The sequence below is a fragment of the Somniosus microcephalus genome, chromosome 5 (assembly GCF_052327205.1).
Source record: "Somniosus microcephalus isolate GS21.2 chromosome 5, FLI_Smic_1.0, whole genome shotgun sequence".
Classification (NCBI taxonomy): Eukaryota; Metazoa; Chordata; class Chondrichthyes; order Squaliformes; family Somniosidae; genus Somniosus; species Somniosus microcephalus.
Window position 1 is genome coordinate 308,123,248 of NC_140991.1, and position 27,838 is coordinate 308,151,085.

Consider the following 27,838-nt stretch of genomic DNA (forward strand, 5'->3'; position numbering starts at 1 on the left):
TCCAGGGGCGATAAAAGCCAAGTTTGCCGTCGGAGGCGATAATTAGCCCCAGGCGCTAAACTTTGCGCACGGCAGATAATGGCGCCCCAAACGGGGCGATACTGAATTTTCCCCCCCCGGGCCTATAAAATGGTTAGCCCCCAAAAATGGATGCGGGGATCGCGATGCGCGATTGACCCGTGCCCACTGAGTGGAATGCAGACAGCATGCCAACTTCGTGCTGCCTGTTAATTATGAGGAATTCTGCGAGCAGCCAACACTTCCCGCGCTGTTCATTGGATGCACACATCAGCAGGGGGCCAAATACCGTTAGTAACTTGCACTTCTTAAAGCTAGCCGGCACCCCTTAAAAGAGAGGTGGATTGCGGCTGCAGCAGGTGTTGGGGGTGGTTCTGCAACTGAATCTGACCTGGGAAAGGGAGATCAATGGCTGATCGTGGTGGAGAGCGGGCCCCCCAGGTTTTCAAATGCTGCACTGGAGGTCTTGGTGGAAGAGATGGAAAGGAAGAGAGATGTTCTGTGTCTCCAGGGGGGCAGGAGGCCGTCCAGACACATGATGAGTAGGTAGTGGGAACATATAGCGGCAGAGGTTAATACCACGAGTGCAGTCCCAAGGACCTGGATGCAGTGCAGGAAGACCATTAATAATCTCACATGAATGGTCAAGGTCAGTGAATGCATCTTCAAATGCCATATCCTACCAACTGCACCCCTAGCCTCAGTCACTGCTCAATTCAGCAAAGTGATGGAAGGTGTCATCGACAGTGCTATCAAATGGCACTTACTTACTAAAAACCTGCTCACTGATGCCCAGTTTGGGTTCCGCCAAGACCACTCGGCTCCTGAACTCATTACAGCCTTGGCCCAAACATTGACAAAGGAGCTGAATTCCAGAGGTTAGGTGACAGTGACTGCCCTTGACATCACGGCAGCATTTCACCGAGTGTGGCATCAAGGATCCCTAGTAAAACTGAAGTCAATGGGAATCAGGGGGAAAATGCTCCGCTGGCTGGAGTCATACCTAGCACAAAGGAAGATGGTTGTGTTGTTTGGAGGTCAATCATCAAAGGCCCAGGACATCGCTGCAGGAGTTCCTCAGGGCAGTGTCCTAGGCCCAACCGTCTTCAGCTGCTTCATCAATGACCTTCCTTCCAACATAAGGTCAGAAATGGGGATGTTCGCTGATGACTGCACAGTGTTCAGCGCCATTCACAACTCCTCAGATAATGAAGCAGTCCATGCCCGCATGCAACAAGACCTGGATGACGTTCAGGCTTGGGCTGATAAGTGGCAGGTAATATTCATGCCACAGAAGTGCCAGGCAATGACTATCTCCAACAAGCAAGAGTTTAACCACCTCTCCTTGACATTTAACGGCATTACCATCGCCAAATCCCCCACCATCAACATCCTGGGGGTCACCATTGACCAGAAACTTAACTGGACCAGCCACATAAATACTATGGCAACAAGAGCAGGTCAGAGGCTAGGTATTCCGCGATGAATGTCTCACCTCCTGACTCCCCAAAGCCTTTCCACCATCTACAAGGCACAAGTAAGGAGTGTGATGGAATACTCTCCACTTGCCTGGATGAGCGCAGCTCCAACAACAGTCAGGAAGCTCGACACCATCCAGGACAAAGCAGCCTGCTTGATTAGCACCCCATCCACCACCTTAGACATTCACTCCCTTGACCATCGGCGTACCGTGGCTGCAGTGTGTACCATCTACAAGATGCACTGCAGCAACTCGCCAAGGCTTCTTCGGCAGCACCTCCCAAACTCGCAACCTCTTCCACCTAGAAGGACAAGGGCAGCAGACGCACGGGAACACCACCACCTCCAAGTTCCCCTCCAAGTCACACACCATCCTGACTTAGAATTATATCGCCGATCCTTTATCGTCGCTGGGTCAAAACCCTGGAACACACTACCTGATGTGCCTTCAATAACCACAAAACTAGAAGTTATAGGCCTAGAAATTGGGTTTTGGCGCAGCAACGGCTTTAGCGCCGGAAGTTAGTGCCGGAGCTAAGTCGCGCTGGTCGGGCCAAAAATTCACTACTTCTGCGCCCAAACGGCTGCCGGCGCTGCTGAAAGCTGTTAGCGCCTGAAAACTGGCGCTATGCGCTGAATTTTGGCGCTATTCCGGCGCTGCGGCGCCCGCTGCGGTGCGGCAGGTTCGGGAAGTGCAGGCCTCCTCCTTCCCTTAAGGAGGACCTGCCTGCACCCGGCCGCGGCCCGCGATAATCTTATTAAAAATGAGCCCGGCACCTCGGACAAGTGCCGGGCTTGCTTCTGTTCCGGGGGGGGGTGGGGGGGGGGGGGGAAAGTCCGGGGAGGGAGCTGTGGCCAGGCGGGCGGCGGGAAAGCGGCCGGCCGCCGCGGGGCCTTTAATGCGCCGGCGCAAACTTGTGCAAGGCACCTCTGCCAGAACGTTGCTTGCGGCTGCCACGGGCGAGGCGGCCGCAAGTCAATTTCCCAGTTCGGGCGGGTTACCATGGCAACCGGGACGCTGCGCACACCGATGACATCATCGGTGCCGGCGCAGCGCTACCGGTCTACCGCGGCGGAAGGGCCCCAGGCAATTTAGGCGCCGGCGCCAATTGCAGCGCTAGGCCCTCTAGCGCCGCAAAATCGGCGCTAAGGGCACTGAATTTCTAGGCCATAGACTTTAACAAGTTGGCTTTTAATCACTAAGATCAGTGCTAACATCTCAACACACCGACTGGCTCACAGGAATGAGTCATACAGATCCTGGGATCTTTAAGTAAGAGAAGTCAGGGGCGGAGCCAAGAACCAAGACCTGGAACCTTCCAGGTTAGTCAGGAAAGAGGAAGTGAAACTATACACCGTGTGGGGGAGGGTAATATACATGAGTGCAAAACGAATACAGGCAAGACAAACACATTTCATTACATTCACCCCTTCTTTAGATTTAGTCCATCGGGGTGATGTTTCTTAAAAGTTGGTATAAGTGAGTCTGTCAGGAGGTTTTGCGGTTCTCAGTGATCGGCGCAAAGCCGGTTGGGGTGCCTCTAGGGGAGTGGATTCTGGTTCCTCCGCTGTCCGGGCCTCCGCAGTGTCTTCCAGGTTATCTGCAGTGTCCTCCAGGCTAAAGTTGGGTATTGATACCTCTGGGCGTCTTGTCTCTTTTTGGTGTAGGTCTTCCTCGGGTAGTCTCTCATCGTTCTCTCCGCTCCCCGAGGGAGCGAGGTCTTTTATGGAAACAGTGTCCTCTCGCCCGTCAGAGTATTTGATATAGGCGTACTGAGGGTTTGCATGGAGGAGCTGTACCTTTTCCACAAGGGGGTCCGTTTTATTGCCTCTCACGTGCTTCCGCAATAGTACTGTCCCCGGAGACGTCAGCCACGCGGGTAGAGATATGCCCGAGGTGGATTTCCAGGGGAAAACGAACATCTTTTCGTGAGGGGTAGCGTTAGTGGCTGTACATAACAGAGACCTTATGGAGTGGAGCACGTCTGGGAGGACTTCCTGCCAGCGGGAGGTCGGAAGGCCTTTTGACTTTAAGGCTAACGTGACAGCCTTCCAAACAGTAGCATTCTCCCTTTCCACTTGCCCATTACCCCGGGGGTTGTAGCTAGTGGTTCTGCTAGTGGCTATCCCCTTTGAGAGCAAGAACTGGCGCAGTTCGTCACTCATAAATGACGTCCCCCTATCGCTGTGTATGTAGTTCGACATGCCAAACATGCAGAATAGATTACAGAGACATTTGATGACCGTGGCACTGGTCATGTCTGGGCAGGGAATGGCGAAGGGAAAGCGGGAATATTCATCGATGATATTGAGGAAGTATACGTTACGGTCGGCAGAGGGAAGGGGTCCCTTGAAGTCCAGACTTAGGCGTTCGAATGGCCGTGTGGCTTTGATAAGGTGTGCACGGTCAGGCCTGTAGAAACGAGCACAGATGCGGCAGGCTCTGGTCATTGCCCTGACCTCCTCGATGGAGTGGGGCAGATTGCGGGACTTTATAAAATGGTATAGTCGGGTGACCCCTGGGTGACAGAGGTCGTTGTGGAGACCCTGTAATTTGTCCGTATGAATGCTGGCACACATTCCCAGCGATAGGGCGTCTGGGGGTTCATTAAGGGCTCCCGGCCTGTACATAATATCATAGTCGAACGTGGATAGTTCGATCCTCCACCTGAGTATTTTGTCATTCTTGATTTTCCCCCTTTGTTTGTTATTAAACATGAAAGCCACCGACCGCTAGTCGGTGAGCAGGGTGAAACGTTTGCCGGCTAGGTAGTGTCTCCAGTGCCGCACTGCCTCCACTATAGCCTGTGCCTCCTTCTCGACAGAAGAGTGCCTGATTTCAGGTCCCTGAAGGGTTCGGGAGAAGAAGGCCACAGGTCTCCCAGCCTGATTGAGGGTCGCAGCTAAGGCAAAGTCTGACGCATCGCTTTCGACTTGAAAGGGAATGCTTTCGTCCACTGCACACAGTGCAGCCCTTTCAATGTCCTGTTTGATACTGGTGAAAGCCTCCCGAGCTTCAGCTGATAGTGGGAAGGACGTCGATTTAATGAGGGGTCGGGCCTTATCAGAGTAATTGGGCACCCATTGGGCATAATACGAAAAAAATCCCAGGCACCTTTTTAAAGCTTCGGGATTGTGTGGCAGGGGCAGTTCCTTTAGGGGGCGTAATCGGTCAGGGTCCGGTCCAATTACCCCATCTTCCACCACACAGCCGAGGATACAGAGACGGGTTGTATTGAAGACACATTTGTCTTCGTTGTAGGTTAGATTCAGCTTTAGGGCAGTTTTTAAAAATCTCGCAAGATTTAGATCGTGGTCTTGCTGGTTGTGCCCGCAGATAGTGACATTGTCCAGATAGGGGTAGGTAGCTTGTAGTTTATTCTCGTCAACCATGCGGTCCATCTCACGTTGGAAGACCGAGACCCCATTTGTTACCCCGAAGGGCACTCTGAGAAAATGGTAGAGGCGTCCGTTCACCTCAAAGGCGGTGTATGGGCGGTCCTCCATTCTAATGGGGAGCTGGTGATACGCGGATTTGAGGTCGATAGTCGAGAAGACTCGGTATTGCGCAATCTGGTTGACCATTTCTGATATGCGGGGTAAAGGGTAGGCGTCCAGCTGGGTATAAATATTAACAGTCTGGCTGTAGTCAATTACCATCCGTTTCTTTTCGCTATTTTTAACTATGACTACTTGGGCATGCCACGGACTGGTACTGCATTCAATAATGCATTCCCGCAGGAGTCTGTCCACTTCCGCCTTGATAAAGTGTCTGTCTTCCAGACTGTACCGTCTACTTTTGGTCGCTATGGGCCTACAGTTCGGAGCGAGATTAGCGAATAAAGAGGGCGGGCTGACTTTTAAGGTTGATAGGCCACAGACTGAGTGGCGGCTGGGACCCGCCATATGCTAGCATGACACTTTCGTGGTGGCACTGGAAGTCCAGGCCCAAGATTACATTAACACAGAGTTCTGGCATCACGAGGAGTTTAAAATCCTTGTAGTCCGTGCCTTTTACAGTCAGTGTTACCACACAGTAGCCCAAAATGTCCAAAGTGTGGGGCTTAGCAGCCATAGCAATTCTGCTCTGTGTAGGGGTTACCGTTAATGAGTGCCGCTGTACCAGGCTAGAGTAGATAAAACTCTCGGTACTCCCACAGTCAATTAAACATTTCGTTAAATTCCCGTTTACCTGTATGTCCATCATAGATTTTGTCAACGGGTGTGGCCTGGATTGATCCACCGTGATCGAAGCCACTGTTGGGCCCTGGGCGGCCGTTGAGTCGGGAAAAGATGGCGGATCCCAAGATGGCGGCCCGCACGGCACGCGCGAGGCGGTGACGGAGTTGGAAATCGGGTTCCCCCTGCAGACGTTGTTAAAATGCCCCTTTTTCTTACATTTGAAGCATGTAGCGTCCTTCGCTGGGCATCGTTGTCTGGGGTGCTTGGCCTGGCCGCAGAAGTAGCATTTCGGGCCTCGAGACATTGCCGCTGTAGCAGGACTCCTGGGTGAACTTCTGTGTGGGGACTCCGGCGGTGTAGAGCTGGTCTGAGACCTGGATGGGGAAGATGGCTGATTCCAAGATGGCGGCCTGCTCGGCGCACATGAGGCGGTGAGGGCCGCATGGCCGGAAGAATAAGAGTCAGAGTTTTTCTGGGCCAAGTCCAGCGATCGCGCAGTGGCCACTGCCTTTTTTAAGTCCAGGACCTCCTTCTCCAGCAGTCTCTGTTGGATATAATTTGATTTGAGGCCCGTGATGAAGGAATCGCGGACCAATTCGTCAGAGTACACGTTGGCCGTCACGGCCTTGCAGTTACAGTCCCGGACCAAGTCCTTTAGGCCCTGTAAGAAATCGTCCATTGATTCCTCAGGTCGCTGCCTGCGTGTAGCCAGCAGATGTCTGGCGTACACTTCGTTTACTAGCCTCTGGTATTGGGCCTTCAGGATAGTGATGGCCTCCGTGTAAGAGAAGTCAGGGGCGGAGCCAAGAGCCAAGACCTGGAACCTTCCAGGTTAGTCAGGAAAGAGGAAGTGAAAGTTTACACCGTGTGGGGGAGGGTAATATACATGAGTGCAAAACGAATACAGGCAAGATAAACAGATTTCATTACACCACCTAACAGCACTGTGGGAGTACCTTCACCACACGGACTGCAGTGTTCAAGAAGGCGGCTCACCACCACCTTCTCAAGGGCAAATTGGGATGTGCAATAAATGCTGGCCTTGCCAGCGACACCCACGTCCCATAAGCGAATAAAAAAAAAACTATGACTCACCTACCAACAATCTCTAACAATCAGGACTTATATCACACATTCATATGCCTCACCTCATCCTCACACACTTAGCACTGTTGCAAGCCTCAAACCTACATCTCACAGCTTGAACACACTGGCAGCTATTCAAACATGACAGCCAAACAGATTTCACAACACTCACTGACACTCTACGCTCTCTCTTGCAGGAGAAGGTGGTGCACAACTGGAGGCAGCAGGAACTAAACTGGGTGGGGGGAGGGGGGGTGGTTGCGAGAAGCACGCCTGCATGTTCTAACCCTGATGGAAGAGATGGGGCTGGCCATTATGAGAAGGGCCATTGCTGAGGCCATGGCCATCGGCGGGGCTGAAGCCATTGAAGATGATGATATCCTCATAACTAATCCTCCTTCTCTCATCCCACTTCTCCCTCATCCCACAATCTCTTCTGACTTATAAGCTGCAGATGGTTTAAGCACACACTTCTTACTTTCTCCTCTCCCCTCACCACAACCCAACCCTTGTCCCTATTTCCTTTCAGATACCCAAGAACTGCAACCTGCCCAGACAGTGGAGAAAGTGCAAGAAGACAATCAAGATGAAGACACGTTGTCACTCGAGTTCACACTCGCAGTCACCAGCTCAGGTACCGATACTGCGTGTAATTTAGAGGATAGAACAGAGCCAGGATCTGCACGTGGTGAGACACTGGTTACAAGTGCACTGCAGCCAGGGCAGGGGGAAAGGATAGCGCAGGTGCCAGCTCCCCGGGGAGGGCGAGGTCGCACACGAGTACTGCTGCAGAGGGCTCAGATGAGGACTCCAATGGGCCAGGCTACTGAAAAAGGCTGAGGAGTGTATACGCCCAATGCTTGGTGCACTGGAAAGCCTGCCAGAAAGCGTGCGTTCAATGTCGAGGAGCATGGAGGAGTCCTGCACCAAGCTGGCACAGGGTTTGTGCAGTGCTTGGAACCCGTCCTTTCCAACATGGAATGGGTGGCCACCTCCATTAATGCACCCATGGAGCCAACCGTGATGCAGAACCTGATGGTCGATGTCTCAGCTTCCATTGCAGCACAAACGTCTCAACGTCTGAGTGCTGCAGTAGAGGCCCAGACTGCTGTCATGCAATCACAGCTTGCTGCCATGGAAGGTCAGACTGCTGCCATCACGGCTCCGGATCCCAATGTGCAAAGTGGCTTCCAGGGCATCACAGCACTCCAGCAATCTGTTCTCTAACTGATCTGCTCGCTAAAAACTCCCTGCAGATATGGCCTCCAGCTGAGAGCACTTCTTTCCCCTCCTCCTCCTCCCTCTTCCGGCAGCTTGCCCTGCTCTGCGTGGCCTCTGCTCATTCACCCAGTCATGCTCAATGCCAAGAAGAAGCCCTACGAGGCCGCCCATGTCTGGGACAAACTGGTTTGTGCACAAGCCTTTAAGTCACCAGAAAAAGTACTTCAGCACCAGCCTGACCACTCCCTGTAGATTATTGAAACTTTTAACAAGTATGGAAAAGCACCCACAACACGAAGAATTGCAGCAACAGCCATAAGAAATAATCTAGTAACTGACCTGTAATAGTTGATGATCCCATCCCTTTAAATAGCTCTGGGGTCCTTCATGCCTTTGAACGTGTGTTCAGCTGTGGGAGGTTAAGACAGGGCGCAGGCTGGCGCATGGAGCTCCAAAATGTTGCACGCTGATTAGCATCATGCTCTGTCTGTTCTGCATACTTCCGGTGGACATTAGGTGTGCGCACGCTAACCCCTTTACCAATATGGCGTCCGGAACACATCACGTCAGAAGTGCGCGCGTGCACCACGGATGTCATTTTGGAACCGTCAGGGGCGTCGTAGCGCCCAAGGATCGGGCGCTACCAAACCCAATTTCACCCCCGAGCAGTCTTGGGCTATAATGTACAGCACTGAAAGGTGCAGTATGATGTGCCACTGCAGATAAGCTGCAAGACCATCACCTGCCCCCCAAAAAGTATTCATTTAACAGGTATCAGGCGCTCAAAAGTATTCCGGTAATAGGAGTGAACGCTGCAAGAAGTGCGGCTTAAAATGGTTGAGGATTTCTGATATCCGATAAAGTTAAATGGAAAGCTTTTTAGTCATGTTCATATACATGCATTATGCTAGTGTCTGTGTCCTCAATTTTGCCTCTCTGAACACTAAGCATCATCCCATGACAATTGCATTTTAAAAATGTACAAACCACAGCCCAAAACATTGCCAAGATTTTCAGAGTAGGAGGATCCAGGAAAGGCTAACAACACCTCCTCAACAGAAATACTGGTTTAACTAAAATCAACTCAAGTGGTGTTAATTTTACCTCGGACAACGAGCCCCAACTAATGAGCCTCTGTAAACGAAATGAAAAGATGATGGCACTAAAAAATGTATTTGACAACAAGCCTCATAGATAAACAAACTCTTCACACTTGATCCCAAAATTTGTACCGATTTGGAAAGGCTTCCCTTGTCACTGGTTTAACTTTTATGTTTGACTATTTCTTTCTATGTTCTATGTCACAAAAGCGTACATCACATGTCAAACATTTTGTGAAGTGATGGAAGGAAGGAAAAGCAGAGCTTACTTTTGGCAAACCTTGGCGGATTGTCATTGACGTCAGTCAGCGAGATATTAACGGTTGTCGTCCCTGCTAAGCCTCCCATTTGTCCACCCATGTCTTTGGCCTGAATGATAACTCGGTATTCATCTTTAACTTCTCTGTCCATGTTTGATAACGCTGTTCTGATGACACCTAAACATGAAATACAGAGAGGAAACAAAAAGTGTTTATCATCATCACGAAGGAATTCCTCTTTCATGACAAATGATGCAATCAATACACACACAGGATGGCCTCTTAGACTTGCCTTTCAGTGCAAAATACCACCTTACACTGCACTATGGATATTCAATTCCAAACTATTCAGATAGTCGGGTTAGTGATGGTAAATCGATGGCAGGGGAATACACAATCAGTCTTCAATGGAGGTTGTGATTTCAGTGCTAAACTTGGAACGTTGGCCTTGCTGACATCGAAAACAACAACAGCATGTAGTTATATAGCGTCCTTAATGTCTCAAGGTGCTTCACAGGAGCGATTATCAAACAAAATTTGACACCGAGCCACATAAGGAGATATTCGGACGGGTGACCAAAAGCTGTGTCAAAGAGGTAGGTTTTAAGGAGCGTCTTAAAGGAGGAAAGAGAGGAGAGAGAGTTGGAGAGGTTTAGGGAGGGAATTCCAGAGCTTAGGGCCCAGGCATCTGAAGGCACGGCCACTAATGGTGGAGCGATTAAAATTGGAGATGCACAAGAGGGCAGAATTGGAGGAGCGCAGATATTTCGGAGGGTTCCAGGGCTGGAGGCGGTTACAGAGATAGTGAGGGGGCGAGGCCATGGAGGGATTTGAAAGCAAGGATGAGAATTTAAAAATAATATGTATAATGTGAAATGAATCTACACACTAGATTAGCTAGACTACTCATATTTTACTCAAGTCTTTCCATCCACTGCCTATTTTTCACTTAACAACTTACTTTTGCTAAAAGACAAAGGGGGCAAAATTCGGTTACGCCCCGTTTGGCGGCGGTAACCGAATTATTGCCGGAGATTTAGCACCCAGCGTGGAAGTACCACCTCAGCCACTAAATTCGACTTACCATCCTGGCAAGGACGTGGCGCGCTATCTCGGGCGTTCCACTTCCTGTCAGGGAGGTGTTGGGGACACAAATGTGGTAGCGCCAGGGGGCTACGTGGCTGCTCCGCGTAGCGCTGACGTGTTTCACCACCCCTCACCTTCCGTTAAAGGGGAGGGAACGCTGCGAGCTTGGCAGGGCCTCCGGTGACCCACACTAGCCCACCAGGGCGGGGTGGTGCTGTGGCTGCAGCCCAGCACCGAGACGCAGTGCCGGGCTGCGCGATGGCGGCCATGGACCACCAAGTGCCGCCATGGAGGGCTAATCTGGAGGACGGCCAAAAAGATTACAATGGCGGCGCGGGTCCCAGCCACACCTCCCTTTAATTACCACCCCGCGAGCGGAAGCCGGCCTGGCTCGCGTCCCGCTTTGCGGGGTGCAACCGAATTTATGCCGCGGGGCGGTAAGGCTTCCCGGCGGCGCGCTAAGTGGTCGTGGCGCACGGCGATGACATCATGGCTGGCAGTGCAGCAGCCCGGGGCATTACCGGCGGGGGTGCGGTGCTATCGGCTTGCGTCTCAGCAGTGCCCCGCTGAATTTCTCGGCCCCTTCCCCCCCCCGGGCGATAAGACCTTTGCGCCCCATTATCGCCCACCAGAGGCGCTAACGGCAGGCGCAAAGGAGCCAAATTTCGCGGCCAAATGGTTTAGCATAGGCTGAGCAGTACCTTATGATGACACACATCAATGGTCATTCACCCTAATCACTCAATTTACTTCGACAGAGATGTTTACTAACATCAGAATCAAACCTACGAGGAGAAGTTGATCAGGCTCGATGCCCAATACACTATCAGATGCTTCAACAGAATTACACAAAGTAGGGTTGTATTCCCTGGAATTTAGATGGTTAAAGGGTGATTTGATTGAAGTTTTCAGGATATTAAGGGGAACAGATAGGGTAGATAGAGAGAAACTATTTCCGCTGGTTGGGGATTCTAGGACTAGGGGGCACAGTCTAAAAATTAGAGCCAGACCTTTCAGGAGTGAAATTAGGAAACACTTCTACACACAAAGGGTGGTAGAAGTTTGGAATTCTCTTTCGCAAACGGCAATTGATGCTGGGTCAACGGTTAATTTTAAATCTGGGATTGATAGACTTTTGTTAACCAAAGGTATTAAGAGATATGGGGCAAAGGTGGGTATATGGAGTTAGGTCACAGATGAATGGCGGAACAGGTTCGAGGGGCTAAATGGCCTCCTCCTGTTCCTATGTTCCTATGTTCCTATGTCATTCTCAGCCTAAACTGAAAACAGCTCAAATGCACCTGCTAAATAGAGGATATGTCCTGGTCAGTAGGGAAATGGAATAAATATCAACCCCTGTGAGCTGGGATCTCACGCATAATATATGTAGTTGCAGGCTTACTAATTTCCCATTCTCTCTGTGAAGTACCACAAGCATAACTCTGCAAAGATGTTGTATCAATAAGTCACAACCTTAGTTTTAATTTCTAGCTCAATGACTCATTGACGGGGTAATTATTGCAAATACATAGTTATTTATTTAACATCACCAACAGGAAAAGGGTAGTCATTGCTGCGTTCCTTGGTTTAGCATGTTTTCAGGCTTTTCCACCTTGCTGAATGGGGAACTGAAGTGACCAATTGCAATCTAGATCTTGGTGCAGGAAGCGATGGAGGGGAGGAGCTACGATGTGAAAAATATTTCTGTGACTAAGTTGGGTTAATAATTCAGAAAAGATACAGCTTTAAGTAAATACCCAGCAATGCCCGAAGGAATAATATTTTAATATTAATCCCAAAGTTAGAATTCTGTTTGTAATGCAATTTTAATGCTCGTTTCAAACCGTTTGGGGTTTTTTATTGTATTTTTATCTTTAGTTCCAGTGAGAGCTATTATGAGGGCGGGGTGAGCCTTTAATACTTTCCATTAAATCGTGTGTACTGCCTCTTCTGCACTCTCTTACCTCCAGAGCTAATATAACACTCGGATTGAGAATTAGATGTTCTTTAACTCTGTGTGTGCGTGTGCGTGTGCGTAATGTCTGTGCATGTGTGTGAGTGCGTGTGAGAGTGAGTGAGTGAGTGTAAGTGTGTGCGTGTGTGAGTGAGTGAGTGAGAGTAAGTGTGTGCGTGTGAGTGAGTGAGTGTGAGAGTGAGAGTGTGAGTGTGTGCGTGAGTGTGAGTGTGTGCATGAGTGTGTGCATGAGTGAGTGTGAGTGTGTGCATGAGTGTGTGTGTGTGTGTGAGTGAGTGAGAGTGTGAGTGTGTGCATGAGTGTGAGTGTGTGTGTGAGTGAGTGAGAGTGTGAGTGTGTGTGAGTGTGTGAGTGAGTGAAAGTGTGTGTGAGTGAGTGAGAGTGTGAGTGTGAGTGAGTGAGAGTGAGTGTGAGTGTGTGCGTGTGAGTGTGTGCGTGAGTGTGAGTGTGTGCGTGAGTGTGTGCGTGTGAGTGTGTGCGTGTGAGTGTGTGCGTGTGAGTGTGTGCATGAGTGAGTGTGAGTGCGTGAATGAGTGTAAGTGTGTATGTGAGTGAGTGAGAGTGTGAGTGTGTGCGTGTGAGTGTGTGCGTGAGTGTGAGTGTGTGCGTGAGTGTGTGCGTGTGAGTGTGTGCGTGTGAGTGTGTGCGTGAGTGTGTGCATGAGTGAGTGTGAGTGCGTGAATGAGTGTAAGTGTGTATGTGAGTGAGTGAGAGTGTGAGTGTGTGCGTGTGAGTGTGTGAGTGTGTGAGTGAGTGTGAGCGTGTGCATGTGAGTGCGTGTGTGAGTGAGTGAATGCGTTGAGTGTGTGCGTGTGAGTGTGTACGTGTGAGTGTGTACGTGTGAGTGAGTGAGTGAGTGTGTGCGAGCGAGTGAGTGAGTGAGTGAGTGAGGTTGTCATCATATTCAATGAGCTGCTAAGATACAGGCCTGACAAGTGCTACCAGGATGAAAGCAACACCACGATCTTCACGTTTTGTTTGTGTAAGGTTTTCTCTGGTAGCAGTGTGGTACAACATTGTAGTTTCCCGTGCTTGCTGTTTCTACCAAAGATGGTAAAAGTGGTCTTGAAGAGCAGAAGTAGCGATCAGACAAAATCTTCCTGCTATATTTGTGAAGTCCCTTGCACATGGAAACCAGAGCAAATCTACCCCATTATGCTTTTGAAGATGTTTAGGGAATAAAGGGGTAGAGCTTGGTAAGCGTTGTGCCCATTGTTTGGCGTAAAATGGACACAATCTGCACCTGCTTTTGACCCATGCTAAATTTGCCGGGCCTATTTTTCAGGCATCCCCAGAGATCACCTAAAACAGGCTTTAGGCCCCTAACATATGTAAATGACGAGCCTAACACCTGTTTTAGATCCTCTTGCCGAAATTGGTTGGCGATAAGCGAAGCAGGAACCAAATCAGCTCTGCTTGAGGTTCATCAGCGGCTTCCAACGAAAGGTACGTTTATTCTTTAAAAAAATAACTCAGAAATCATTTCTGTGGAGACATTAGGAGCAGAAGTGGTCTTCCAACTCCAGAACACCCATGATCACCCCGACGCCCGTACCCCCCGTTGACACTCTTCCCATCCTGGAATTGCCTTCAAGCTGCTGCGGGTAAGGTAAACGGCCTGGCATTCATTCGTTCACTTGCCTGGATGAGTGCAGCTCCAACAACGCTCAAGAAGCTTGACACCATCCAGGACAAAGCAGCCCGTTTGTTTGGCACCCCATCCACCACCTTAACATTCACTCCCTCCACCACCGGCGTACCGTGGCTGCAGTGTGTACCATCTACAAGATGCACTGCAGCAACTCACCAAGGCTTCTTCGGCAGCACCTCCCAAACCCGCGACCTCCACCACCTAGAAGGAAAAGGGCAGCAGGCGCATGGGAACACCACCACCTCCAAATTGCCCTACAAGTCACACACCATCCTGACTTGGAAATATATTGGCCGTTCCTTCATAGTCGCTGGGTCAAAATCCTGCATCTCCCTCCTTAACAGTACTGTGGGAGCACCTTCACCACACGGACTGCAGCGGCTCAAGAAGGCGGTTCACCACCACCTTCTCAAGGGCAATTAGGGATGGGCAATAAATGCTGGCCTTGCCAGCGACGCCCACATCCCGTGAATGAACAATAAGAAAAAAATTACAAAGGGATGAGCTCACTGCGGAAGCTCGACAGGCACCGGAAGTTCGCGCTAATAATGATAATGGGAACCAATTTTGGGCCAGCTTTGGGCCTCCTGCTTGGGGTGTGTGCTGTTGGTGCGCTGTTGATTATGGACCTGAAAACGAGCCTTGAATAATTCCTACCCCAGTGAGTCATGGAGTTCGGAATTTTAAACAACTCAGTGGTGAATATGTTAAATTGGCACTGAGGGACTAATAAAGAATTAATTGGAGTCCCTTCTGTCATCTCCACAGAACTAAGGAAAGTATTTCCATGAGTTATTGTTCACACTGTGGCAGAATTTAAAAAGAAAGACTTGCATTTATATAGTGCCTTTCACTCCCTCAGGACAGGCCAAAGTGCTTTACAGCCAATGAATTACTTTTTGAGGTGTGCCCACTGTTGTAATGTAGGAAACGCGGCAGCCAAATTGCGCACAGCAAGCTCCCACAAACAGCAATATGATAATGACCAGATAATCTGTTTTTATTAACGGTGTTGATTGAGGGATAAATATTGGCCCCAGGACAACTCCCCTGCACTTCTTCGAAATAGTGGACATGAGATCATTTACATCCAACTGAGCGAGCAGATAGGGCCACGCTTTAACATTTCATCTGAATGACGGCACCATCCGACAGTGCAGCACTCCCTCAGTACTGCGCTGGGGTGTCAGCCTGGATTTGTTGTGCTCAAGTCTCTGGCGTGGGGACTTGAACCCACAACCTTCTGACTCAGAGGCAAGGGTGCTACCTGCTGAGCCAGGCCTGACGCTGCAAGACCCTACCATGCAGCTTAGTTAAATCGCCCTGCTCATTTGTTCATTTTTATGAAATTAAAAATTTATTTCGAAAAGATATTCACATTACTATTGAGGAAGAAGTGTTCAAATAATTTCCTAAAACAATGTGCATTAATTAGTAACAGCTTTACCTCAACATCACGCTAATTACTGATGGGCCTCCAACCAAATGGTCTGCTTATATTGACAATATATATCGCAGGAAGCACATTTGTTTTACTGTCCAGTGCACGGCAACTATTATTAATGAAGCTTAGAATGTGGTTAGAGATTTGCTTCGACAATCAAGGATCCCATGGGTCACCATTGAGGACCACTGTTTATGTAGAATAACACCTGCAGATTGCCAAGCTTCCCCTTTGGAAGAAACAAAACATTTGACCAGGCCAATATTCAAAGCGCGTCAAAAATCTAGACAACATTGGCCATGTAGTTAATTGATAAAACATGCAACTACTAAGCTGATGTTTTTGAATGGAATGCAGTGAAGGGGTGGGATGCTCCAAATATGCTGTACTCTGAGTTCTTCCTCCTTCTTGTACCCCATTGTGTTGAAATCAAGGCATAAAAACTGGTCAACGCTGCACCCAATTCTAGGAAGTGAAACGGGCACAATGCTGACCAATTCAGGAGTAGGACGGTCTGTGCCCAATCTGTGCGTGTGTTGGGCCCAATACTAGATTCATTGCACCTGTTTTATTTTTAGACGATCCGGGAGGCCACCTAAAGCAGGCGTGCGGCCCCTTGCCTATGTTAATTAGGGGCCTAATGCCTCCAGAAGGGCTCCTGTGCCAAATTGGACAGCTCGGATTGGAACAGGCGTCGGGTCTGCTATGCTGACTTTTGCCAGGTGTCGACTTTTCATGTGACGATCGACCCCCCACCACCCCCCACCACCACCGACACCAAGTGCAAGTCCGACAGAATCTAACCTGTGACCTCAGGGCTTGATAGGGTGGATGCTGGGAAAATGTTTCCCTTGGCTGGGGAGTCAAGAACCAGGGGCCACAGCCTCAGAATAAAGGATAGGCCATTCAGGACTGAGATGAGAAGAAATTTCTTCACACAGAGGGTGGTGAATCTTTGGAATTCTCTACCCCAGAGGGCTGTGGAGGCTCAGTCATTGGGTATATTCAAAACAGAAGTCGTTAGATTTCTGACTAGTAAGGGCATCAAGGGATATGGTGACAGGGCCGGTGAATGGAGTTCAGAAATCACAGAAATCACAGAAACCCCACAGTGCAGATAGAGGCCATTTCGGCCCATCAAGCCTGCACCGACACATATCCCACCCAATCCCCGTAACCCCTATACCAACACATAGCCCACCCTATCCCCGTAACCCCACGTATTTAATCCCCCTAACACTAAGGGTCAATTTATCACAGCCAATCAACCTAACCCGCAGATCTTTGGACTGTGGGAGGAAACCGGAGCACCCGGAGGAAACCCACGCAAACACGGGGAGAACGTGCAAACTCCACACAGACAGTCACCCGAGGCCGGATTCGAACCCGGGTCCCTGGCGCTGTGAGGCAACAGTGCTAACCACTATGCCACCGTGCTGAGGCAGAAGATCAGCCATGATCTCATTGAATGGCGGAGCAGGCTCGAAGGGCCGAATGGCCGACTCCTGCTCCTATTTCTAATGTTCTTATGTTCTTAGAAGAAAAGCAAGGTGATCTGAAAGACAGCAGTTTCAAAGTGTTGAGAACACAATAACAGCCAAGAGATTGCCTCAGGCTTGTCTGTCAGCTGTGTTCGTTACACTCCTACACAAAGCTAGAGCTGAAAGAAACCGAAGAATAAGCTACCAGCATCAATGGGTTTAAAATCTCAACATATGTGTCACATTGTGTACTCACTCGATATATATACGTATTTTTCAATTCTTATGGATGACTTTGTTGTCAGGACATTGCTCTCACTGATCAAGCATTCACAAAGAAACCGAACTGGGTCTGACGAAAAGGTCCATCGACCTGAAACATTAACTCTCTTTCTCTTTCTACGGATGCTGCCTGACCTGCTGAGTGTTTCCAGCATTTTCTGATGTTATTTCAGATTTCCAACATCTGCAGTATTTTGCTATTGTTTTTCCCAAAATGATACCCAGACTCCAAGGGTTAAATTACGAGGAGAGATTGCACAAACTAGGGTTGTATTCCCTGGAATGTAGAAGTTTAAGGGGTGATTTGATCAAAGTTTTCAAGATATTAAGGAAAACTGATAGGGTAGTTAGAGAGAAACTATTTCTGCTGGTTGGGGATTCTAGGACTAGGGAACATAGTCTAAAAATTAGAGCCAGACCTTGCAGGACTGAAATTCGGAAAAACTTCTACACACAAAGGGTAGAAGTTTGGAACTCTCTTCCGCAAACAGCAATTGATGCTGGGTCAATTGTTAATTTTCAATCTGAGATTGAAAGATTTTTGTCAACCAAAGGTAATAAGTGATATGGGGCAAAGGCAGGTAAATGGAGTTAGGTCACAGATCAGCCATGATCTCACTGAATGGCGGAACAGGCTCGAGGGGCTGGATGGCCTCCTCCTGTTCCTATGTTCCTAACACCAAAAATTTTCTGTCTCAGTTTCTTGAACACTTTCAATAAAACAGTAACGAGAATTAAACTGGAATTTGTTTGGTCAATTTTCTGCGTTTCCCCGCCCCCCCCCCCCACCATTTTAGATCATAAGAATTAGGAGCAGGTGTCGGCCATTCGGCCCCTCGAGCCTGCTCCGCCATTCAATGAGATCATGGCTGATCTTCGACCTCAACTCCACTTTCCCGCCCGATCCCCATATCCCTTGATTCCCCTAGAGTCTAAAAATCTATCTCAGCCTTGAATATGCTCAACGACTGAGCATCCACAGCCCTTCAAGTAGAGAATTCCAAAGACTCACAACCCTCTGAGTGAAAAAATCCCTCATCTCAGTCTTAAATGGCCGACCCCTTATCCTGAGACTATGGGGGGAAAATTCGCTTGGTTTGTGCCTCCTGTTAGCGCCTTACGAGGGCGCTAATGGGATGCAAAGCAACTAGCGCCCGGGCGCGGCGATGTTTGCGCCACTCACGAAATTAACTAGACATTTTGCAGTGGCGCTAAACACTACCGCCATGATCTCCTGCGCCGGCAGATCGTGACATCAGTCGAGTGCGCAATGCCCCGGTAGCGCCCCTGACCGGATACTGAGTGGCGCCCCCTGCCTCACCGCCTGCCGCTAGCAACGACAGGTTGAGGGGAGCGTTTTGCAGTCAGGAAGGGACTGTGGGAGCGCTATTTAAAGGTGACCGCTTCCTGCCTTTTTTTGTCGGCGAAATATTTCCACCACGCATTCTGAGAGAGAGAGAGAGAGACTTCTGGAGAGATTCAAAGCTGTGTTGAGGAGTTTTGGGTACTGAGCAGCACTTTGCAGGTTCTTCCTTTTTTGATCTTCCTTGCATCGATTTAGAAGAGACTGTGGGGGCTACACTCTGAGCTCTTTCCCTGGGCCTGTCCATTGTTTTTTCCAGCAGATTTGATGTACAGGTCTCTCCAGGCCGAGATTCAAGGCTGCAATGAGCAGGGTGTGGATGGAGAGCAAGATCGACCCTCCCCTTTAAGAACTGGCCGGCGCCAGTGTGTCTGTGTTCCATTGCTGACTGACATCACATGAGCTTCGCCAGCGCTCTGAGGTAGCGCCTCGCTCCTCGGCCTTTGCGATCTTAAGACAGGTGTGTAGCGCCTGATTTAGCGCTCCAATCACCTCCGGGGCGATAAAAGCCAAGTTTGCAGTCGGAGGCGATAATTAGCGCCAGGCGCTAATCTTTGCGCCCGGCCGATAATTGCGCCCCAAACGGGGCGATACTGAATTTCTCCCCCTATGTCCCTAGTTCTAGACTCTCCAGCCAGGGGAAACAACCTCTTATCAATCCCCTTCAGAATCTTGTATGTTTCAATGGGATCACCTCTCATTCTGATAAACTCCAGAGAGTATCGGCCCAATCTACACAATCTCTCCTCATAGGACAACCCTCTCTTCCCAGGGATCAATCTTGTGAACCTTCATTGCACCGCCTCTAAGGCAAGTATATCCTTTCTCAGATAAGGAGACCAAAACTGTGCACAGTGCTCCAGGAGTGGTCTCACCAAAGCCCTGTACAACTGTGCTCTTGAACTCCGACCCCTTTGCAATAAAGGACAATATGGCATTTGGCTTCCCATTTGCTTGCTGTACCTGCATGCTAACTCTCTGCGTTTCCTGTATGAGGACACCTAAACCACTCGTTTAGGTGCCAACTTGCTTGGGTAAGGTTCCAAGGGTGCTGGGCCCAGTATTGATGTGTGGGCCTTGAGAGGCTACCCATCAACAACGATCAGCAGCCTTTGGCCAATTTTCTCCTGTCTAGGGAGTAGTTAGAAATCAGTTGTAGTATCCCTATTACTGCCTAACTAGGCACAGATCAAGGATTGAACCTAGGTTCTTCCCGTTACAGAATGGCTCACTGGATAATCTCACTGAGCCATACGGGGAGCTCTTGTCCCCCTTTTACCCTCTCTCTTTTCCTGTCTCTTTTACTCTCATCCTGATTTTTTTGAATTTGTGGCTGGTGGGGAGTCTTGCCCACCAGAAGAGCACACCAGAATATCACGCCCAGTACTCCCAAAGTGCTGATATGTGTCCATGGGGAGGACAGGTGGTTAAAATGGCAGTCAGGCACTACCCACTGTGTTCCCAATGCTTTCACTGCCATTTTAACTGCGCTGTTTCAGGTTGCAGGGAAGGTGGCCAGCGCAGCATTTGAGCAATACCAGTAAAACAGCCACATTTTCATAAATTAACACACTCGCTCTTTAAATAGATTAGTCAGAAAATTGCCTTGTAAAGTAAGAAGAAAGAAACAGCTTGCAGTAACATAACGTCTCTCACGACCACAGGTTGCCCCAAAGCACCTTAAACCAATGAAGTACTTTTGAAGTGCAGTCACTATTTTAATGTAGGAAACGCGGCAACCAATCTGCGCACAGCAAGCTCCCACAAATAGTAATGAGATAATGACCAGGTAATCTGTTTTTAATGATGTTGATTGAGGGATAACTATTGGCCGGGACGCCGTGGAGAACTCCCCTGCTCTTTTTCGAAATTGTGCCTTGGAATCTTTTACGTCTGTGTGAGAGGGCGGATGGGGCCTCGGTTTAATGTCTCATCTGAAAGACGGCACCTCCGACAGTGCAGCACTCCCTCAGTACAGCGCTGGAGCATCAGCCTGGATTTTGTGCTCAAGTCTCTGGAGTGGGGACTTGAACCCACGACCTTCTGACTCAGAGGCCAGGGCCACGGTTGTGAAAAACTGCAAGTTGTTGCTTGAATATAAAAATTAAATTCTTTCTTTCAGATAGAACTAATTACCTGTTTTGGGGTCCACCGAAAAGTATGGCTGTCCCTGCAGGATACTGTACACCACCCTGGCACTGTTTCCATATGTAGGGTCATCGGCATCTGTAGCTGTTATCTGAAGCACAAATGAGCCTAAACAAAGGAATAGAATATTCCAACAGATTAAGTCCTTATGTTCTCCCAACATATTTGCACGGTTCGGAGGAATACAAGAACAATCCCGCCACCACTTGTAAACAGAATAATTCTAAAATCTAGACGTCCTGAAATAGAAGAGGTTTCACACCATACCCCAATTAAAGTTTTCTTTTCTTTATCATGTTGTATTATGAAAAATGTGGCAAGGAGGTGGCCCTTAACAGCAAAACACTGGGAACCCCTACAGAGACAGGCGAGTACTAATCTCAAGCTCTGAAGACTATCAACCTGACCTGCCTTCCTTGAAGGACTGTTTCATGAGTTGGTTGCACAGCAAGACAGATGCAAGAGCACAGAAACAGACAGCTCTTTCAAGGGAGGGAAAAGACGATCAGAAGATGTCATTCCCAGCAGAAGCTTACGCCCCGTTAGGCATGAATAGATCAGTATTGACAGCTTCTACAGAGAACACCACCGACCCACACTGTTTCCCCTTTAAGCTGGAGGAGAACGCATGGTGTTACTTGTGGTGAGGAGCAGCAATAGGGTCCCTAAAGGCAAACCTAGATTTAGACAACAGCCTGGAAATGACTGTGAATTGCTACTACTGAACGAACACCCGACTCACTTGTATCAAATTCCACTCTCTATTAGGAACATAGGAACAGGAGGAGGCCCTTCAGCCCCTCGAGCCTGTTCTGCCATTCAATGGGATCACGGCTGATCTGTATCCTAACTCCATCCACCTGCCTTGGCTCCATATCCTCTTATACACTTGGCTAGCAATAATCTATTGATCTCAGATTTCAAATTATTAATTGAGCTGGCATCTACTGCTTTATGTGGGCGAGAGTTCCACACTTCTACCACCCTTTGTGTGAAGAAGTGTTTCCTAACTTCTCTCCTGAATGGCCTGGTGATCTCATTGAAACATACAAAGTTCTTACAGGGCTCGACAGGGTAGGTGCAGGGAGGATGTTTCCCCGGGCTGGGGAGTCTAGAACCAGGGGTCACAGTCTCAGAATAAGGGGTCGGCCATTTAGGACTGAGATGAGGAGGAATTTCTTCACTCAGAAGGAGGTGAATCTTCGGAATTCTTTACCCCAGAGGGCTGTGGAGGCTCAGTCATTGAGTATATTCAAGACAGAGATCGATAGATTTTGGGATATTAAGGGAATCAAGGGATATGGGGATAGTGCAGGAAAGTGGAGATGAGGTAGAAGATCAGCCACGATCTTATTGAATGGCGGAGCAGGCTCAAGGGGCTGAATGGTCTACTCCTGCTCCTACATCTTATGTTCTTATGTTCTTATGATTTTAAGGGTATGTCCTCTTGTCCTAGACTCCCCCACCGGGGAAGAAGTTTCTCTTTATCGACCCTATCAATTCCTTTCAAAATCCTAAAAACCTCCATCAAATCACCCCTTAACCTTCTTTATTCCAAGGAATCCAAGCCTAGTTTAAGTAATCTCTCCTCATAATCTAACCTTTAGATCCCTGGTAACATAATGGTGAATCTATGCTGCAAGGCCGATATATCCTTTCTAAGTTGCAGTGCCCAGAATGGAACACAGTAACTCCAGATGTGGTCCAACCAGGGCTTTGTATAGCTATAATATTATTTAATGAAAGTATTAACCCTCTGTTGAAGTAGCAGTGAGTGGGTAAGGCTTATATTTGATACAGTGGAAAATAACCACAAATAGATACAAATGCATGGATACGAATACTGATCACTGAGCTACAGTGGGATATAATCATAAACAGGTTTACACTGGGCACTCAGGCACATGCCAGCCCAACACATAGCTGCACTTCATGATCTAGTTGCTTGTTTAATATGGGAAAAGTTATTTTTTCCAAGTCATTTCAATTCATAAAAATAGATTGTGCTGTATTGTGACAAATGAGCAATGCTATAATGCCCAAGATTCACATTTACAGAAATGAAGGCCTAGGTGGTAAAGAGCATAAGAACATAAGAATTAGGAGCAGGAGTCGGCCATACGGCCCCTCGAGCCTGCTCCGCCATTCAATAAGATCATGGCTGATCTTCGACCTCAACTCCACTTTCCCGCCCGATCTCTATATCCCTCGATTCCCCGAGAGTCCAGAAATCTATTGATCTCAGCCTTGAATATACTCAACGACTCAGCATCTACAGCCCTCTGGGGTAGAGAATTCCAGAGACTCACAACCCTCTGAGTGAAGAAATTCCTCCTCATCTCAGTCTTAAATGGCCGACTCCTTATCCTGAGACTATGCCCTCTAGTTCTAGAATCTCCAGCCAGTGGGGAAACAGCCTCTCAGCATCTAAGCAAGGGCAAAAAGAACCAATTTCAGGGTGCAACATCTTATATCCAACCTGTGCCAATTACGAGCACCACCATATTGGTAAAGACGGCTTTGTAGGCACTCTGGGCAGCTGCCTTATACATGCAAATGCAGGGCCTCATGCCTTTTTGAGAGTCCCTTGCCAAAATTGTCTGTTGATTAGTGGCTGGTGCTGAGTATGGATGAGTCAAGGATGACATCTTGCACCCTGCAATAACATTTCTCTTTCCTACTCACTTCAGGTAGCTCACTCCTCATCATTCTAAAGCCTGCCCCATTCCAATCTGGCACCCTTGCTTTTATACTTAACATTTTCCCTTTCTAGCTGGACGTTATCCCTCATCGTAATGTGTTCACATAATCCTGAGCTGCCCACCCACATTTAACTCACCTACCTGATCTAGTTCATTACTCATGGCTAGCTGTTTGTTTCATTAACATAGATACAACATAAGAGAACAGAAAAACATCCCATCCAGATAATTGCCTGGTGTGATTTATTAACAGTAACAGTGCTTTCTCTAAAATAAAGTTGCTGGCCCAACATTTGCGATTGGAGGCTTTCCGTGGGTGGATGCCTCCGACCTGTAAAATATCTACGCATTTACCTGGTGGCCCAGGAAATACTGAGGCTTGCGTCCTGGGACTCTCCGGGTCTGCGCGAGCAGAGGCCCTTGTATCCCAGGGGCGCATGCGGTTGGCAAGCGCCCCTGGGATCACGTGGGCCGGTCCAACCAATAAAAGAAGGGAATCCCCCTTCATACTTATGGGAGCTCCGTACATACAAAAATACACAAACACATGAAATACATTTTTTTTTAATTACGTATTTAAAATTAATTAAAATGCCATTTAATTAAATATTTTAAACAAAAATGTTATGGGGGAAAAATTGGGTATTGCCCATTTTGGGGCGTTAACATTTGCGCCCGGCGCTAATTATCCCCTTTATAGACCGGTTAGCCTAACATCTGTGGTAGGTAAAATTTTGGAGTCCATTATTAAGGAGACAGTAACAGGACATTTGGATAATCATAATTTAATCAGACAAAGTCAGCATGGTTTTATGAAGGGGAAGTCATGTTTGACAAATTTGCTGGAGTTCTTTGAGGAAGTAACATATAGGGTGGATAAAGGGGAACCAGTGGACGTAGTGTATTTAGACTTCCAAAAGGCATTTGACAAGGTACCACACAAAAGATTATTGCTTAAGGTAAAAAATCACGGGATTGGGGGTAATATTCTGGCATGGATAGAGGATTGGCTATCTAACAGAAGGCAGAGAGTTGGGATAAATGGTTCATTCTCAGACTGGCAATCAGTAACTAGTGGTGTTCCGCAGGGGTCAGTGCTGGGTCCCCAACTCTTTACAATCTATATTAACGATTTGGAGGAGGGGACCGAGTGTAACATATCAAAGTTTGCAGATGATACTAAGATGGGAGGGAAAGTAGTGAGTGAGGAGGACATAAAAAACCTGCAAGGGGACATAGACAGGCTAAGTAAGTGGGCAGAGATTTGGCAGATGGAATACAATACTGGAAAGTGTGAGGTTATGCACTTTGGCAGGAAAAATCGTAGAGCAAGTTATTATCTTAATGGCAAGAAACTGGAAAGTACTGAAGTACAAAGGGATCTGGGGGTCCTGGTGCACGAAACTCAAAAGGTTAGTATGCAGGTGCAGCAAGTGATTAAGAAGGCCAATGGAATGTTGGCTTTCATTGCTAGGGGGATAGAATATAAAAATAGGGAGGTATTGCTTCAGTTGTACAAGGCATTGGTGAGACCGCACCTGGAATACTGCGTACAGTTTTGGTGTCCATACTTAAGAAAGGACATACTTGCTCTCGAGTCAGTACAAAGAAGGTTCACTCGGTTAATCCCGGGGATGAGGGGATGGATATATGAGGAGAGGTTGAGTAGATTGGGACTCTACTCATTGGAGTTCAGAAGAATGAGAGGCGATCTTATTGAAACATATAAGATTGTGAAGGGGTTGGATCGGGTGGATGCGGGGAGGATGTTCCCGATGATGGGTGAAACTAGAACTAGGGGGCATAGTCTTAGAATAAGGGGCTGCTCTTTCAAAACTGAGATGAGGAGGAACTACTTCACTCAGAGGGTGGTAGGTCCATGGAATATGCTGCCCCAAAAAGCTGTAGAAGCTACATTACATCAATTTAAAACAGAAATAGACAGTTTCCTAGAAGTAAAGGGAATTAAGGGTTACGGGGAGCGGGCAGGAATTTGGACATGAGTCTAGGTTCGGATCGGTCATGGCCCTGTGGGTAGCGGAGCGGGCCCAGGGGCCGTGTAGCCTGATCCTGCTCCTATTTCGTGTGTCTAATTCTGTTAGATTCAGGAGATGGTTCTGTGATAGTGGATTGGCAGTTAGGATCAGATCAGCCATGATCTTATTGAATGGCGGAGCAGGCTCGAGGGGCCGATTGGCCTACTCCTGCTCCTATTTCTTATGTTCTTATGTTCTTATGTTCTTGACTGCAAAATTTGCCTCCTTCACCCCTGGAGGTGATTTGAGCGCCTAAATCAGGCGCTACACACCTCTCTTAAGGTGCTAACGTCAGGGAGCGAGGCACTACCTCAGAACGCTACCGAAGCTCAGGCGATGTACGTTACCATGGAAGCCAGACAGACTGGCGCCGTCCAGTTCTTAAAGGGGAGGGGCCATCTTGCTGGCCAGCCACTCCCTGCTCATTGCAGCCTTGAATCTCGGCCTGGAGAGACCTCGAAAGCAATTGTGTTGGAAGCACTAATGGATAGGCCCAGGGAAAGAGCTCGGCGCTTAGGAACCTCAAAAGTGATGCTGAGGCCAAAACTCCTTAGGACAGCGTTAAATCTCTCTAGACGTCTCTCTCCCTGCGTGTACCAAAAATTTTGCCGATAAAAGGCAGCACCCGCCTTTAAATAGCGCTCCCCCAGCCCCTTCCAGACTTGAAAACGTTCCCCCCTACCTGTCTTTCCTAGTGGCAGGCACTAAGGCAGGGGGCGCGACTCAATATCCGCTCGACTGACGTCCCAATCTGCGGGCACAGGAGATCGTGGCGGTCGTGTTTAGCGCCGCCGCAAAACGTCTGGTCAATTTCGCGAGCGGCACTAAAATCGCCGCGCTTGGGCGCTAAGTTCCTAGCGCCCTGTTAGCGCCCCCCAGAGATGCTAACGGGAGACACTAACCAATCAAATTTTTCCCCCCATATGTTTTAACGGGGCTAAAATAAACTTACCTTTTTGGACAGGGTTTTTAATGTATAAATGAGTGATAACATTTTATTTTTCTATTTTTTTAAACTCTTATGCTGGTAAAAGCCTGTCTTATGCTTTTACCAGGTGTAAGAATTTCACGGGCATTCAGCGGGCGGAAGGTGGACAAATAGCGCAACTCTCCGCCCGCGGAGGCCCATCTCCTGGGGATGCAGAGGTTCTGTCAAGAGGCTTCTTGACAGATCGCAAGTTCCGGGTTTTAGCGCATGCGCTTCGCGCGCCTAAACCCGGAACTTGCACGGCCCCCATGGGCGCGTGCGCACCTCGTACGCACCCGTAGGGGTCGCAAAATACGGCCCGTTATTTAACTCAAAAGCAATTACAGAGGGAGCATTCCTGGTATGCGGCCTTAATAACGTAGAATTATCACAAAGAATTTACAGCACAGAAACAGGCCATTCGGCCCAACTGGTCAATGCCGGTGTTTGTGCTCCACATGAGCCTCCTCCCACCCTACTTCAGCTAACCCTATCAGCATATCCTTCTGTTCCTTGCTCCCTCATAACAAGTTCTACATTCTAACCACTCACTGTGTAAAGAGGCTTCTCCTGAATTCCTTATTGGATTCATTAGTGACTCTCTTATATTTGTGATGATCCCTAGTTTTGGATTCCCCGACAAGTGCAAACATCTTCTCTGCGTCTACCTTATCAACCCCTCCAGAATTTTATAAGACATCCAATTGGTCACCACTCAGCCTTCTCTTTTTGAGAGAAAAGAACCCCAGCCTGTTCAATCGTTCCTAATAATTATAACCTCTCAGTTTTGGAATCATCATTGTGAATCTTTATTACACCTTCTCCAGTGCCTCTATATCTACGGAGACCAGAATTGCGCACAGTACTCCAAGTGTGGTCTAACCGAGGTTCTATATCAATTTTAGGGTTATTCCACGCTTGATTTCCAGTTTTATTAATGCTGCAGTATGGGGTTCCAGCTAGGTAGGTATTAGCTTTAACACTGCCCAGTTGGAATTGTGATTCTTCAGTCCAGGAGAACACAGCTCTTTACCCAATATTTCAAACGCGAATATTTTAATTGTAGTAGCACTCCACGCAATGCTAAACCCACTTGATGTGCGACTGCCTGCTCCAGGGAACCTTCACAACATTTCCCCTCAGGGGTCAGGTTGGGACTGGGCTCAGGATATACTGTAACTTCAGCTTCAGCGCACTGCGATGCCAAAGTTCTAATATAAATGGGCCTGAAATCGCCCAATCAAGGATGAACCGGAAGTGCTCCATATTGTTTGTGTACCTGACTTGACTCCCAATTTTAATTAAAAATAGAAAGACTTGCATTTATATAGCGCCTTTCATGACCACCGGATGTCCC

General features: G+C 48.4%; 1 protein-coding gene across 1 annotated transcript in view; it reads right to left on the bottom strand.

The window, feature by feature from the left end:
* LOC147117871 (cadherin-12-like) overlaps positions 1-27,838 on the bottom strand; it is a 327,937-nt gene that overhangs the window by 190,785 nt on the left and 109,314 nt on the right. Inside the window, exons 4-5 of the mRNA XM_085989253.1 lie at positions 20,765-20,884; positions 9,356-9,523 (exon numbers count right to left, since the gene is read on the bottom strand). Of these exons, the coding sequence (XP_085845379.1) occupies positions 9,356-9,523; positions 20,765-20,884 (288 nt within the window). The remainder of the gene's footprint in view (positions 1-9,355; positions 9,524-20,764; positions 20,885-27,838) is intronic.